At 46.2% G+C, this 17,036-nt stretch overlaps 1 protein-coding gene across 3 annotated transcripts in view; it reads right to left on the reverse strand.

Annotated features, from left to right (window-relative positions):
* RTEL1 (regulator of telomere elongation helicase 1) overlaps positions 1-17,036 on the reverse strand; it is a 156,453-nt gene that overhangs the window by 60,434 nt on the left and 78,983 nt on the right. For all 3 annotated transcript variants that reach the window (XM_039326933.1, XM_039326932.1, XM_039326931.1), the window contains 4 exons: positions 16,873-16,950; positions 8,488-8,565; positions 6,121-6,264; positions 1,527-1,642 (listed from right to left, as the gene is read on the reverse strand). In XM_039326933.1, coding sequence (XP_039182867.1) covers positions 1,527-1,642; positions 6,121-6,264; positions 8,488-8,565; positions 16,873-16,950 — 416 coding nt within the window. The remainder of the gene's footprint in view (positions 1-1,526; positions 1,643-6,120; positions 6,265-8,487; positions 8,566-16,872; positions 16,951-17,036) is intronic.

The raw sequence follows: 17,036 nt of genomic DNA on the forward strand, positions 1-17,036 counted from the left end.
ACCCCGAATTTCAGTTGTTGAGCGAGACGTTTGTTAAGTGACTTTTGCCCCACTTTATGACCTTTCTCATCACAGCTGTTAAGCGAACCGCCACCACCGTTACTAATTTAAAGTTGCTAAGGGGATCTGGCTTCCCCGCTGAATTTGCTTGTCAGAAGATCAAAAAAAAAAAGGTGGTTTGTCTGAAATGGTATAGGGCAGGGGTAGGCAACCTAGGCTCTTTTATGACTCATGGACTTCAACTCCCAGAATTCCTGAGTCAGCATGGGGGAACTATGGCCCCCTCATGACTCGTGGACTTCAACTCCCAGAATTCCTGAGCCAGCATGGGGGACCTATGGCCCCTTCTCACTTCAACTCCCAGAATTCCTCCAGCATGGGGACTGGCCCCCTCATGACTCCTTCAACTCCCAGAATTCCTGAGCCAGCATGGGGGAACTATGGCCCCTTCATGACTCGTGGACTTCAACTCCCAGAATTCCTGAGCCAGCATGGGGAACTATGGCCCCTCATGACTTGTGGACTTCAACTCCCAGAATTCCTGAGCCAGCATGGGGAACTATGGTCCCCTCATGACTCGTGGACTTCAACTCCCAGAATTCCTGAGCCAGCATGGGGAACTATGGCCCCTTCATGACTCGTGGACTTCAACTCCCAGAATTTCCTGAGCCAGCATGGGGAACTATGGCCCCCTCATGACTCGTGGACTTCAACTCCCAGAATTCCTGAGCCAGCATGGGGGAACTATGGCCCCTTCATGACTCGTGGACTTCAACTCCCAGAATTCCTGAGCCAGCATGGGGAACTATGGCCCCCTCATGACTTGTGGACTTCACTAGGCCAGCATGGGGAACTATGGCCCCCTCATGACTCGTGGACTTCAACTCCCAGAATTCCTGAGCCAGCTGGGGGAACTATGGCCCCCTCATGACTGGTGGACTTCAACTCCCAGAATTCCTGAGCCAGCATGGGGGAACTATGGTCTTCAACTCTCATGCACTCGGGACTTCAACTCCCAGAATTCCTGAGCCAGCATGGGGGAACTATGGCCCCTTCATGACTCGTGGACTTCAACTCCCAGAATTCCTGAGCCAGCATGGGGAACTATGGCCCCCTCATGACTTGTGGACTTCAACTCCCAGAATTCCTGAGCCAGCATGGGGGAACTATGGTCCCCTCATGACTCGTGGACTTCAACTCCCAGAATTCCTGAGCCAGCATGGGGGAACTATGGCCCCCTCATGACTCGTGGACTTCAACTCCCAGAATTCCTGAGCCAGCCTGGCTCAGCTTGGAAACCTCTCCCTTTCCCCTCAGCAGGGCCGGCTCAGGAATTCTGGGAGCTGAAGTCCACGAGTCAAAAAAGAGCCAAGGTTGCCTACCCCTGGTATAGGGTTTCCTGCCTGAGCAGGGGGTTGGACTAGATGACCTCCAGGGTCCCTTCCAACTTTATTATTAGCAGTAGTAGGTGAGAAGAAATAAGTTAGCGTTAATGGTAGCAAAAGTCCCCTGGAAGGGAAGGACACCTTTGGTCGCAGAGGAAAATGGCGCCGTAATCTTGCCGATGTCGGATGACTCTTCCGATAGCTTGGTTCACGGCACGGGAAGCCTGCTGCCGGTACCAGGCATCTCCAGACAAATACTAAATATGGTGGAAAGAATAAAGCTGTCATAACTCTTCAAAGAACTTCGAGGCCTTGTGTACCTTAAAGCAGGGTTTTTCAACCTTTTCACCCACTGTACCACTTTTAGGATATGGCAATATCCGAGGACCACCAGTCGCCTAGCAAGGGGTCAAAAACTTGATGACCAAAAAAATGAAAAAAAAAAGGGAAAAAGTGATAAAGTCACTAAGCGGACTGTTGTAAGTCGAAGACTACCTGTACTTTATCGCTTTTTTTCCTTTGGGGGGGGTCATCAAGTTTTTGACCCCTTGCTAGGCGACTGGTGGTCCTTGGATGTTGCCATATCCTAAAGTGGTACAATGGGTGAAAAGATTGAAAAGCCCTGATCTAGCTAAGGCTTTCCACTGAGCCATGAAGGGTAAATATTTTCGTTCCAGGGGACAGAAGGAGCCAACTCAAGAACAGAGACTCATGCAGAGATAAATTACACAAACTAAAATCTCGGAGGAAAGAGAATGGCTAAAACTTCACCCTAGCTCAATCTTCATAACTTTAAGATGTTCCACAGCTGAGCAAATTCTGGGAGTTGTAGCCCAGGGTTTTTCAACCTTTTCACCGATTGTACCACTTTTAGGATATGGCAACATCCGAGGACCACCAGTCGCCTAGCAAAGTGTCAAAAACTTGATGACCCAAAAAAAAAAAAAAAGGAAAGGAAAAAAGTGATAAAGTGCAGGTAGTCCTCGACTTACAACAGTTCGCTTAGTGCAGTGGTTCTCAACCTGTGGGTCAGGACCCCATTTGGGGTCGAACGACCATTTCACGGGGGTCGCCAAACCACACTGTCCGCCATTTTTTTCCCTTTTCCCTAGCTGTCCTACTCCCTCTTATTGGTGGCCACACCCACTTGGGGGTCACCACAACATGGGGAACTGTATTATGGGGTCACGGCATTAGAAAGGTTGAGAACCACTGGCTTAGTGACTGCTCAAAGTTACAATGGCACTGAAAAAAGTGCCCCCCAAGCCACAGCCGAGCAAGACCCCTGCCTGCCCGCCCGGCAGTACTCTTCCTCCTGTCCGAGGTTTTCATTGTTGTGAGCATTTCTGCTGAGGATTGGCTGTGGGGGGGGGGATGGGGGTGGTGTTTGGTTTTTATTTCCCCCCCCCATGTCTGCTGGGTGGTTGCAGCAGGTTTTGGTCACTTCACATGACCCTGGGGCACTGTGACCGTCATAAATATGAATCAGTTGCCAGGCATCTGAATGTAAATCATAAGACCCTGGAGAAGCTGCAACATTCCAGCTGATCGGCGTTTCTTCTGGGCTCAGCAGAAGCACCAGGATCAGTGCTGCTTTCCAGCTGATTGGTGCTTCTTCAGGGCTCAGCAGAAGCACCAGGATCAGCGCCGAGCTCCAGCTGGAGCCTGGCACTGATCCTGGCACTTCCACTGAGCCCTGACAGCCCCGAAGAAGCGCCGATCAGCTGGAAAGCGGCACTGAACCTGGCGCTTCCACTGACCCCTGACAGCCCTGCAGCTGCAGCCATCTCTTCGCTCAGGCTTATGCGGTGCTGCCACTGGTTCAGCTCATTCCCCTCCCCTTCTACCCCTTTTCTAGGATGGTCGCGTATCACACCTGCCAGGTGCCAATGTACCACAGGTGGTACCCGTATTACTGGTTGAAAAGCCCTGCCTTAAAGAATCTTTTATTCGAGTAGCATAGCATCGGCACTAACATAATGGAAGTTATGAGTTCCCCTGCCCTGAGCATATAGTATCAAAGCACAATTCCCAATTAGTTTAAAGTGCTGGCTTCCCCTCCAGCTCTCCAATTCTTTTATAAACAATTTATTAGGATAAGAAAAGGGTAGGATCGATATGGGCATTAGGTAGGGTTTGGGAGTGGGATTAGGGTAAGGGTAGGTACAAGAATGGGGTTACCCCCAACAATAATTCCACGCTTTAGCAAGCAGTCTGCCGTCCGGATACAAATATTAAAAATAGCAGTAATTAATGTAATGATAAATAACTATAATCACTAAGAATAACAACAATCATAAAAATATTAGTTAGTCAATAAATATTATTCATCCTAATAAACTTCACAATCCTTTCTCGCTAGAATCAGTGTTTCTCAACCTTGACAATTTTAAGGCATTGCTGGCTGTGGAATTCTGGGAGTTGGAGTCCACATGCCTTAAAATTGTCAAGGTTGAGAAACACTGTGCTAGATTGTATTGCTAACCATTGATACATTTTTTCCCATGTTTTAAAATAAACTGAGTCTTCTTTCTCTTTAATCCAGTGTTTCTCAACCTTGACAATTTTAAGGCATGTGGACTTCAGCTCCCAGAATTCCACAGCCAGCAATGCTGGCTGTGGAATTCTGGGAGCTGAAGTCCACATGCCTTAAAATTGTCAAGGTTGAGAAACACTGCTTTAATCTCTAAGGTTAATCTGTCCATTTCTGCACGTTCCAACATTTTTGTAATTATAATCTAGCCAGATGGTACCTTTTCATTTTTCCAGAATTGGGCAAATGCTATTCTCGTGGCTGTCAATATATGTAATATTTAGTATTCATCCTCTTTTCCATAACTAAGTCCTAGTATTCCCAACAAAAACAATTCTGGCTTAAATTCTATCTGTATTTTAGTCATCTTTTCCAGCCATATATGAATCTTAACCCAAAATTTCTTTCTGCTAGGGCAGCGGTTCTCAACCTGTGGGTCGGGACCCCATTTGGGGTCGAACGACCATTTCACGGGGGTCGCCAAACAACGCAGTCCGCCATTTTTTTTTCCTTTTCCTTAGCTGTGCTACTCCCTTTTATTCTATTGGCTTTTGAAAGCCAATAGAATAGACTCTCTTGAATAGAGTCTAATTCTATTGGCTTTCCAAAGCCAATAGGAATTGTCCAGGCTGTCTCTGCCCTGCTGAGCCCGCCAAAAGTCCCATTCTGCAAACGGTGCTGCAAGTTGTCTGCAGCGAAGGCCAGCTATCTGGAAGCTTCCACCCCTCCCTGCTGAGCAACTACTAAAAATGTAAGTAAAAGAGGGCCAGGGGTGGGAGGTGGGAGGCCGGCGGGCGCAGGGAGGGTTGCTGGCGTGCGTGGGGCCCGGCGGGCGCCTTACCTCCCTTGGGCTGGGCCAGCTGGTGGCCCAGCTGGTAGTTTGCCTGCGCTGTCTCTGCCACTTGCCAGCTGTGCCTCGGCCGGCGCAGGGGGCGGCACCACGCATGCGTGGCGCTCCAGGGCAGGGAAAGTCCTTGACTTACGACCAGTTGGGTAGTCCTCAACTTACGACCTGTTGGGTAGTCCTTGACTTACAACCGGTTGGGTAGTCCTCGACTTACAACCGGTTGGGGTTGCGGCATTAAAAAGGTTGAGAACCACTGCACTAGGGCATACCCACCAGATATGATAGTAGGTGCCTGGTTGTTTACATTTCCAACAATTATTCAATACATTTTTAAACATTTTCGCTAAAATATTTGGATATTCTATAGATTTAGAAGACTGGCAAAAGACTTGGGACGTAAACATTAAACTTACTAAAGCAGCCTCATACAAAGCAAATGTATATAAAATGCTTTATAGATGGCATATGACACCAGCTCTCCAATTCTTTATCATCTCTTATTTCAACAACCTTGGTTCTCACCCTAGGTTCAGTGTTATTATGTCTAGCTAGACTCCCATGCACATTCCCCCCCTCCCCAGCATCATCTAACTCTAAAAACAAAACGTAGAAAATGGCTGCATCTCCATCTGTCGTCAATGCAAAAACATCCAATGTTAGCAGCATTGACATCAGCTTTATTTTACAGTGCTGTCTTCTGCTTTTTAATTCCCAGCCTTTACAAAAAAAAAAAAAAAGAACAGAAAAAGGCCAGGCAAGGGTTTAAAAATTTCATCCGTGCTCCATCTTACGAGAACACCTGTCAGTGTTTTAATCCCCAGTTAGTCAGAACAAGGGGAAGTTGCAGGCCCAGTTCTGGGAAATTACTTAAACCGCTATCCAAAAGAAAATCCCAACTAAATCTAGGAACGTAAAGGGAGCTTATCGTGTATTTGATGTGTACATCGTTCCTTCTAGACTGCAGACAGATGAGAAGACCGTGATTTACTGGTAGGCTTCTATAATAATTGAAGTGGAAAACAAGATTGTCTGTTTCACACGTAACAACGGCAATAGCAATAAACTACCCCGAATATCTTTTACCAAAACGAAGAATGTTAGAATGTTTACGAGCTCAGCTCGTTCTGTTTGGAAAGTGTTCAGCAACGACGCCTGTAGCCCAAGAAATCAAGACAGAAATCCACACGAAAAGAGGGGAAGAACAAAATACAGATTTACCAACTCAAAAACAGGCAGGATATTTCAGATGGGGTCCAACGAGGCCATTGCAAGGTCAAAAATGGAATGTTTTGGAAAGAAACATTTCAACCTTTGACACATTTTCTATGATCAAAGCCACGCTTCTCTCTCCTTACCTGCCCATTGGCATCTTTTGTCTTCATCTCATCCAAAAATTGCATCTTTAACATGATTTTGGGTTCTTTCAAAGGGGGGTATGGAAGCCCAGTGATGATGACCCCTCGTCCATTCTGATCAGCAAAGTCCAAACCTTCGCTAGCCTGCAGGCAGATAACGTGTTTTATCAACATGGGTTCCCCTAAAGGACAAATGACTGCAGGAATCAAGGTGCTGCCTCATATTGTATCATATACTCAAGGATTTTTTTGACGACGGGTGGGGTGGGAGCTTAGTCCTGGTGGCGCAGTGGCTAAACGGAGTATTGCAGGCAAACTGCCCACAGCCTGGAGCTCGATCCTGACTGGCTCAAGGTTGACTCAGCCTTCCATCCTTCTGAGGTCGGTAAAATGAGGACCCAGGTTGTTGGGAACCACATACTGACTCTGTAAACCAGAGTGTGCTGAAGAGCACTGTGGGGTGATGTGTAGGTCTCAGCACTATTGCTTATTTTAAGTTTAAATCCTAAAGGAAATCAACCCCGACTGTTCTGTGGAAGGACAGATCCTGAAGCTGAAGCTCAAATACTCTGGCCACCTAAGAAAAGGAGAGGACTCCTTGGAAAAGACCCCAGTGTTGGGAAAGATGGATTTTATTTTACAGCTTATTCACTGGAGACAAATTCCTTGTGTGTCCATTCATACTTGGCCAATAAAGAATTCTATTCTATTCTATTCTATTCTATTCTATTCTATTCTATTCTATTCTATTCTATTCTATTCTATTCTATTCTATTCTATTCTATTCTATTCTTATTATAATCTATTCTACTCTTATTCTATTCTATTCTTATTCTAATCTATTCTATTCTACTCTTATTCTCTATTCTATTCTATTCTAATTCTTATTCTATTCTATTCTACTCTACTAGTCTTATCCTATCCTCTGTTCTATTCTGTTCTTAGCTTTGCCCAACTTTTGAGGGCTCTCAAGAGTTCTGCAGAGGTCAATGACAACCTGCCACCCAAACAGTTAACAACTGAGTCTTTAGCCTCCTTTCTGTTTGCTGTTCAGTTGCTAAGTCATGTCCGACTCTTCACGAGCCCATGGACCACAGCATGGCCAGGCCCCTCTGTCCTCCACTGTCTCCCGGAGTTTGCCCAAGTTCATCTTCATTGGGTCAATGACATTATCGAATCATCTCATCCTCTGCCGTCCTCTTCTCCTTTTGCCTCCCATCTTCCCCAACATCAGGGCCTTCTCCAATGAGTCCTCCCTTCTCACTAGGTGGCCAAATTATTTGAGCTTCAGCTTCAGCATCTGTCTGTCTTGGTTCCGAGAGATGAGACCAGCAAAAACAGAACTCCAAAGCAAGAGGTTTCCTTAAAGAACATATTTACTTGGCTACAAATTATCAGCACGAGCAAAAGTGAAACCCAAGACTGAAGTTCCCTCCCAAAGGTTACGTTACAAAGTTGAACTTCTCAAATTCCCCAATTAACTACTTGCAGTGGGCTTTCTAACAGAAGTTTCAGCCCGGCCAAAATGCAGTCAGTAATGACCTTGGTTCCCACAGGACAATTTATTGTTCTGTCTAAACTTAAAAGTACACACTAGCACCCCTCCCAATTCTGTGGCAACTGAAAATGAAGCGGAAATGGCTTCAGCCAAATTCGTTTGTAGTGTTGACACTGTCCTTCTAAAGGACAGCCAGGGTTGATTTCCTTTAGGATCGACTGATTGGATCTCCCTGCAGTCCGAGGGACTCCCACGAGTCTTCTCCAGAACCACAATTCGAAAACAAGCCCGCTTTCACTCCTTTGGGAATCAGATGACGACTTCCAGCACACACAAGAGAGCAGTGTGTCTCAACCTTGGCAATTTTAAGATGTGTAGACATCTATTCCTAGAATTCCTCAGCCCACGTGCTGGCTGTACATAGGAGGAAATGCAATGTGTCCAAAATAAGCAACATGCAAAGCATCAGGTGGTCATATGTAGTTAATGTCGGCTTATCTGGCAAAGTTAGTTGGAATTATATCTGGTTATCATTTGGACAGGAGAACACTGGCTCTAGTTTCCACCAGTATTTTTCAAACTTGGCAGTTCTGAGAAGTGTGGAGGACTTCATTACCAGAAGTGCTGGCTGGGAAATTCTGAGAGTTGAAGGTCACCCATCTTAAAATTGCCAAGTTTGGGAAAAAACCCTGCTATGGAACATGCTCAGGTTTATGCTGAATATATCGCTTGAATATAAACCACTCTCCTTCTAGAGCTTTACGATTCTGGATTTTGAACCGGGACAGGATCTGAATTATAAAAAAGTAACAGCAGTCACAATATATATATAAAATTTAAATACTGTATATAACTTGGACAGCACGTACCTTTCCCCGGCACACAGCCAAGAAAATAGCACCGTTTGATTTTGGGCAGACCACTTTTTCATAATAGGCATCCATAACCTAGGGGAGAAATTAAATTTAATTCAAACGAAAATATTAACAGACTACACTTTGATCTAGCAAGGATACGTGGTATAATTTTAGAATCCTGTTTTAGGCTTCACTCATCGTGTGTAATTAAATAAACAGAACCATCTCTCATTGGAAAACACTGGCAGATATGTTCATGCAGAAGCTGAATGACATCACTTTCCAAGGAAAGTCAAACAAAACACACCTACTAGTTGTGTCTGTTATGTTTTGGGAAGCTACGTGCGAGGCAAAACATACCGTATTTTCCGGTGTATAAGACGACTCGGCGTATAAGACGACCCCTGACTTCGGAGCCGATTTGCATGCTTTAGAAAATCGTCTTATAAGCCGGAAAATACGGTACTCTGACCATTTAGTGCTATAGAAGCTAATAAAATGAAATGCATGCATTAGGAAAAGAAGACACCAATGATTTTATTCAAGAAATGTGAATTCATTGGTGAATTGTGGGCTCATAGCGATGCTCATGATCAGTGGATACGTTTACCAACAAACTAATGTCAATTAAGCGGCGAGACGGCTCAATGGTTAAAGACACTGAGGTTGTCAGCTAGTCCCTAGCTTGAGTAATGAAACACCTGAAAAAAAAAAAAACAAGCTCAGAGAGCACCAAGGACACCACATACTGTACTTTCTGGATACACCTAGTTAGTCTCACTAGAACATTAACATCATGAACTGTCTAATAGGGTTCTGCATGTGCATTCTCCTCAGAGTGAATCCAGATGAAGGAAGGTATTTTATTTCAAGATGTACTTAGTTCTTTTGGAAGCATTTAAGAAATAACATTAATTCTGGAACGGCTCCATCCAAAAGAGAGTAGTAAAAAGGGTCTGATTATACCAGCAATTAGAAGTCCTCTCTGTAACTTTCTGGGTTGGGAAAAAAACTGAAAAGCAATCGGCAACGAATGTTTGCACTGAAAGAGCTAGGAATTCACTTCAAAGACAGGCAGTCCTCGACATACAACGGTTCATTTAGTGACCGCTCGAAGTTGCAAACGGCACTGAAAAAAGTGACTTATAATCACGTGATCGGATTTTGGGCCCTTGGCAACTGGCATGTACCTATGACTGTTGCACTCTCCCAGCGTGACGTGATGCCCATTTGTAACCTTCCCAGCTGGCTTCCAACAAGCAAAGTCAATTGAGGCAAGCCTGACTCAAGTAACGACCGCCTGATTCACTTAAGAACTGCAGTAGTTCGCTTAACAACTGTAGCAAAAAAAAAAGTCGTAAAATGGAGAGCAACTCGTTTAACAACCGCCTTCCTTAGCAATGGAAATTTGAGGCTCAGTTGCGGTCACAGGTTGAGAACTACCTGTAATTTATTTATTAGTACTAATTCATGAAGAAAATTCATATGGCTGCTCAACTCACTCAGTGTGACTCCAGGTGACTTACAAAGAAAAAGCTCAACGACAAAACGCAATAAACCTCCACGCACACATACACACCCAGCAACAACAGTCAGATCAGCCACATTATGGGCTCCATATCACTCTGGGGTCCCTAGGCCTACTGGCAGAACCACGTCTTCAGGGCCTTATGAAAGAGTGTCACAGTGGGGGCCAATCTTATATAATAATAATGATGATATGATGATGATGATGTTGGAAGGGACCTTGGAGGTCATCTAGTCCAACCCCCTTGCTCAGGTGGGAAACCTTATGCCATTTCGGACAAATGGTTGTCCAGTCTCTTCTTAAAAACTTCCAGCGTTGGAGCATTCACCGCTTCTGGAGGCAGGTTGTTCCACTGGTTAATTGCCCTCACTGTTCTTCTTAATTCCAGGTTGCTTCTCTCTTTAGTTAGTTTCCATCTGTTGCTTCTTGTCCTGCCTTCAGGCGCTTTGGAGAATAGCTTGACTCCCTCTTCTTTGGGGCAGTCCCTGAGATAGTAGAAGACTGCTATCATGTTCCCCCTAGTCCTTCTTTTCATTAGACTAGACAGACCCAAGTCCAGCAGCCTTTCCTTATATGTTTTAGCCTCCAGTCCCCTGATCATCTTTGTTGCTCTTCTCTGTACTCTTTCTAGAGTCTCAACATCTTTTTTACATTGTGGTGACCAAAACTGGATGCCGTATTCCAAGTGTGGCCTTACCAGGGCCTTGTAAAGTAGTATTAACACTTTGCGTGATCTTGATTCTATCTCTCTGTTAATGCAGCCCAGCACTGTGTGGGCCTTTTTGGCAGCTGCCGCACACGGCTGGCTGATGTTCCGCAGGGAGCGAGCCACCGCGGAGAAGGCCCTTCTTCTCGGTCCCACAAGGTGGACCTCCTTAAGAGAGGGGACCTGTAATGTTCCCTGCCTCCCTGCTCTGGTGGATCCAGTCGATATGGCTGGGAAAAGATGGTCCTTCAAATAACCTGACTGCAAGCCACCGCAGGGTTTCAAGGTCACAACCAGCACTTTGAGTTAGACTTGGAAGCAAATCAGCAGCCAATGCAGATCCTGCAAGAGAGGCGACACATGTGCAAATCTAAGCTTGCACAAAACTATTCAAGCCACCTGTCAACTCTACAAAAAAATGTGGCTGAAGTATGGGAGGGAGGACATGTGCTTTTAAGGTTATAGACAAAATAATAAATTGTCCCCTGGGAACCAAAGTCCTGGTGGGCTACAGCTTTCCTTAGAACAGTGGTGGCGAAACTATGGCACGCGTGCCAGAGGCGGCATTCAGAGCCCTCTCTGTGGGCACGCATGCCACCGTCACCCAAAGCAGGAGCCCTGTCCAGCACCAAGGAGGCGAAGCGGCTGACTTGCAAGCTCGAGTAGAGGTAGTAGAGCAGAGGTCACCAACCATTGTCGATTGGTGGACTGGAAGAAAAGGGAGGAGGAAGCATTTTACCTGCGTGCATGCGGCACGGGACCGCAAGCATGCACACGCTGCAAATGGGGTGGGGCTAGTGCCTGCGTGATACTCACTAGCCCAGCCCCATTCTTGCATGGTGCAGCGCCTTGTATCTGCACCCTGTGGCGCAGTGGTGGCCGTTTCTGCGCCTTGCAGCACGGTGGCCCATTTTTGCGCCCCTGGTTTTTGCGTGCCAGAGGCAGCACTCAGAGGCGTCTCCCTGCCCTCCCCCCCCCAGGGTACCACAATGCTGATGCGGCCCTGGCACTCTGCGATAAATAAGTGGGTTTTGGGTTGTGGTTTGGGCCCTCAGTCTCTAAAACAGTGTTTCTCAACCTTGACAATTTTAAGGCATGTGGACTTCAACTCCCAGAATTCCACAGCCAGTTGAAGTCCACATGTTTTAAAATTGTCAAGGTTGAGAAACACTGCTCTAAAACAGTGGTTCTCAACCTTTTTAATGCCGCGACCCCCCAACCGGTCGTAAGTCGAGGACTACTCAACCGGTCGTAAGTCGAGGACTACTCAACTGGTGCAGCACCGTTTGCAGAATGGGACTTTTGGCGGCTCAGCAGGGCAGAGACAGCCTGGACAATTCCTATTGGCTTTTGAAAGCCAATAGAATTAGACTCTATTCAAGATAGTCTATTCTATTGGCTTTCAAAAGCCAATAGAATAAAAGGGAGTAGCACAGCTAAGGAAAAGGGGGAAAAAATGGCGGACTGCGTTGTTTGGCGACCCCCATGAAATGGTCGTTCGACCCCAAATGGGGTCGCGACCCACAGGTTGAGAACCACTGCTCTAAAAGATTCGCCATCACTGCCTTAGAAAGTCCACACAAGTAGTTAATTGGAGAATGTGATTTATGACATATTGCTGGGGTGGGAAGTTCAACTTGTGTAACATTGTAACTTTTGGGGGGGGGGAAACTTCACTCTTGGTTTCACTTTTGATTTTGCGGATACTATGTAGCCAAATAAATATGTTCTTTAATGATTTTTTTTTTTTGCCTTGGAGTTCTTTTTAACTGGTCTCATTTATCGGAACCGTGATACCACCACATTATGAAGCAACGGAAGCCTCCGGATACTTTTCCCAGGGCAGCTGCATGTAGAGTGCAAAATAAAAGCAAAGTCCTGAACTGAATGTATGTTCCAGCAGTGTCCTTCCTGCTTGCAAGTAATCAAGATTAGTTCCCGCTCATTGGGAATCAAGCCCTCCCAAAAAATTTAAGCTACTGATACCCATTTGCCACTTAATGTTGTAATAATGTATTAATCAGTATTTAATTAGAGAAGATAGTACGGGTATCAAAGCAACAAAGATGATTAGGGGACTGGAGGCTAAAGCATAAGGAACGGTTGCTGGAATTGGATATGTCTAGTTTAACAAAGAGAAGGACGAGGAGGGACATGATAGCAGTGTTCCAATATCTCAGGGGCTGCCCCAAAGAAGAGGGAGTCAAGTTATTCTCTAAAGCGCCTGAGGGCAGGACAAGAAGCAAGGGATGGAAACTAATCAAGGAGAGAAGCAAGCTAGAACAATGGTGGCGAACCTATGGCACGGCTGCCAGAGGCGGCACTCAGAGCCCTCTCTGTGAGCATGCGCGCCGTCGCCCCAGTCCTCGGCCTTCAGCTGGGTTTTATAAAACCTTTTCGCTTTAGGCCTCTGCCGCCGTGTGCAAAAAAAAAAGTTCAATCAATCAGTCAATTTCAACTTCTTGCAGGGAAAAAAAAAGATCTTGCAAAGTTGGAATTGCTTGATTGAACTTTTTAGTCCCACCCAGTCTGCCGTTACCACTGTGGCCACGCCCATCTGGCACCTGACGATACATGTGGGTTTTGGGTTGCAGTTTGGGCACTCGGTCCCTAAAAGGTTCGCCATCACTGGTCTAGAACTAAGAAGAAACTTCCTGACAGTTAGAACAATTAACCAGTGGAACTACCTGCTTCCAGAAGTGGTGAATGCTCCAACACTGGAAGTTTTTAAGAAGAGACTGGACAGCCATTTGTCTGAAATGGTGTAGGGTTTCCTGCCTGAGCAGGGGGTTGGACTAGATGACCTCCAAGGTCTCTTCCATCATCATCATCATTGTTATTATTATTATTAAGTATTTAACTAGGATAGTATGGGTATCATGTCATTTTTTAATGGACCTTTTTAATGCTTCAATTGCTTTGGGGTTGTTGTTTTTTTTGTCCTTTTGGATTTTTTGGGGGGGGGGGAGTTCTGTATTTTGAATTTCAACTTTGTTTTGAATAAAATAAAATATATAATAATAATAATAATAATAAAAGATTGGAAAACACTGCTTTAAACTAAGAGTTGCTGGCGTTGGTGATAACTGATGAACTCATGTTAGCACTGGCCTCTTCCAACCACAATAAGAAATTCCTCAGTCATGCCGAGCAAAAGAAAACAGAAAACTCCCGTTCCTGCTACTCACACAAGAAGGTCAAAATACACAAAGAACACACAATTCTTTCCCTGTTCCCAAGGGTCAACTGTCTTCACTCTTACCGAGTAAAAATAGCGTATTTCATAACTCAGCATTTACTAATCCAGTCTCCCTCCAAAAATGATTATACAGTGACCATGGCCCCAAAGCATGTAGCCCAGTGGTTCTCAACCTTTTTAATGCCGCGACCCCCACCCGGTCATAAGTCGAGTACTCGACCGGTCGTAAGTCGAGGACTACTCAACTGGTGCAGCACCGTTTGCAGAATGGGACTTTTGGCGGGCTCAGCAGGGCAGAGACAGCCTGGACAATTCCTATTGGCTTTTGAAAGCCAGTAGAATTAGACTCTATTCAAGAGAGTCTATTCTATTGGCTTTCAAAAGCCAATAGAATAAAAGGGAGTAGCACAGCTAAGGAAAAGGGGGGGAAAATGGCGGACTGTGTTGCTTGGCGACCCCCGTGAAATGGTCTTTCGACCCCAAATGGGGTCCCGACCCACAGGTTGAGAACCACTGATGTAGCCTTTAATTGGCAGCCCCCAGATTGGGGGCCATGCATAGGCTGCCTAATCTAGTTACCTCATTAGCCCACTGACTGGTTTTGCAAAATTCACTGTGTCGCCAACAACCAAACAAGCTGGATTTTGTGCAAGGATTTTACCTCACCTTCTAAACTAGAGGTGGGGAACTATGGCCCCTTTATGATTCGTGGACTTCAACTCCCCGAATTCCTGAGCCAACCAGTCCACAAGTCATAAACGGGCCACAGTTCCCTCCCCTTGTTCTAAATAAATAAATAAATAAATAAAATGACCTATGGAATCATTTTTGTCCTGTTATATTAGCCCAGGGATGTCAAACTGCCGGCCCAGGGGCTGGACGCGTCATGCCGAAACCGTGCCCACCCCATCGCCGGCAATGGAGAAAAAGTCACGATACGTCACGACACATCATGTGACGTTGCGAGTTTGACACCCCTGTATTAGTCCATCCCATCAGGTATGTGGTGGACTCAACCAAAGAAGTCCAACTGGCGGGGGGGGGGGGGTTCAGGAAGACTGTTGCCATTGCACCCTCCCTATGGGACAGTCTCCCTCTGCCCGGAGGTAAGACAGGGCACCTTCAGGAAAGGTATAAAAAAATGGTTCTGTGGTTGTGATGATTCTCCCAGATACCTCTCCAGATGTCAGTTTGGAGGAGAATGAACCAGTCCTGGGCGCGTCAGGAGGGGAGTTGGTCAATGGCTCTCAGCAGCCGGATGAAAGGGAGTTGGCTGAAGCACAGCTGCAGCAGGACAGGCCCATGGCTTCAGGTGGGGGAAAGTGTGCAGCTGCAGCTGGTCAGGAATGAGAGAAGGAAGTGCCTTTTGCACCTGATCCGGGAACATGTAGGGCAGAGAAAAGGCAGGAGCAGTGAAGGTCAGCCCAACTACTTGTGAGGAGGCAGCCCTATCCCTCTTGATGGGCTGCACCAGAAGCTGGCTATTTAGCAAGCAGACAGATGGAGATGATGTTGGGGATAATGCGTTCATTTCCTAGCTGCCTGTTTCTTGGTTGTTGTGATCCCTGCCTTGCTTTGGATTGACTCCATGCCTTGATTTTGGATCATGCCCTGTGAAGTCTGACTTTTCTTTCTCTTGTGTTGTGGATTTAATTTTGCCTGGTAGATTTGTCTTGTTTGGGAAACTTTCAAGTGCCTTGTGGACTCATTGGCCATTGCTCTATGGTACGGGTCTTCAAACTTGGCCCTTTGATGACTTGTGGACTTCAACTCCCAGAATTCCCCAGCCAGCATGCCTAGCTGAGGAATTCTGGGAGTTGAAGTCCACAAGTCATCAAAAGGCCAAGTTTCAAGACCCCTGCTCTATGGACTAGCATCGGTCTGCTTTTGGCTAGACTTAATTGGGACAGTCTGGGTTTTTGATGAAGGAAATTGCTGGGGAATATTAATAAATTTCTATGTATGTGAGTGAGCGGGGACAGCATTGTCAGTGATGGCGAACCTTTTAGAGACCGAGTGCCCAAAAACTGGCCCCGCTCCACCCCCTCACCCCGCCCCTGCCCTGCTGCCCCATCCCCTGCCCCACCTGCCCACAGGACCACTCACTGCCTCCAGGGCCCACCACGGATCACCCAGGCAGCCCAGCAGCGCTATGGTGGCCACACTCTCTGCCCGCGTCCTGCAGCATAAACTGCATGATGGGGTACGAGGGCAGAGTCTTGTCTACGCTGCCTGGCTGCCATGTCCTTGGCTACGCTGCTCCGTGTGGGCCACGCTCGAGGGCGAGTCTCCTTCAGAGGGGCTGCTGGAGAGGAGGGGGTCGTGGGGGGAGGCAGGGCCGGGGCAACAGCACGTGTGCCCACAGAGAGGGCTCCGAGTGCCGCCTCCGGCACCTTTGCCATAGGTTCGCCACCACTGGCACAGTGGCTTTGTGTCTATGGAGATTCTCAATCATCCAGGTTATGGTTGTCCCAAAGGTGCTTTTTCAAAAGGCAACTGCACTTTCTTGGGGATTTCTTTGAAAACATTTTGCTTCTCATCCAAGACGTTTCTTCAGTTTTGAAGAAGCAGAACCCCAAGCATCTTGGAGAATTGAAAAACGTTATCCAGAAGACTGAGAAGGACTTGTCCGTACACTCTTCTATGCTCAATCTCCATTCAAGGACCAATTCTGGGAGAATCTCTTTCTCAGCAGTCTTGAGGCATGACCCTTATGGAATCTCAAAGCATTAAACTATCATCACCTAATATTATGACTATGTTTTGGCCCACTTAACATTTTATATCTTTCTTGGCCCAATATTCTTCTTTAGTCAACAAGCCGAGGGTCAAATTTATGAAAGCTTTTGAATCTATCACTAAGCCAATTAATACGAAATCTCAAAGGGAGCTGACTGGGCAAGGCTTCTGAAAGAGAAGTGATTTCCTAGGAAAAAAAATAAAGTATGAGGAAATCTCACTGACCTCTGTGAATGCTCCTTTGTGTTTCGGTTCTACAAACATTGGCTTCAGTGCTTCTATTTTTCTGGCAATATCATGGGTCTAGCAGAGCAGAAACAGAAGAGATTAGATTAAAATAAAAATAGGGAGAACTCCCCCATCATATTTATAAGGGAGAAGTCTTCAAA

Source organism: Crotalus tigris, unplaced genomic scaffold (assembly GCF_016545835.1).
Source record: "Crotalus tigris isolate CLP2741 ecotype Arizona unplaced genomic scaffold, ASM1654583v1 scf7180000024347.1601321, whole genome shotgun sequence".
In the NCBI taxonomy this organism is placed as follows: Eukaryota; Metazoa; Chordata; class Lepidosauria; order Squamata; family Viperidae; genus Crotalus; species Crotalus tigris.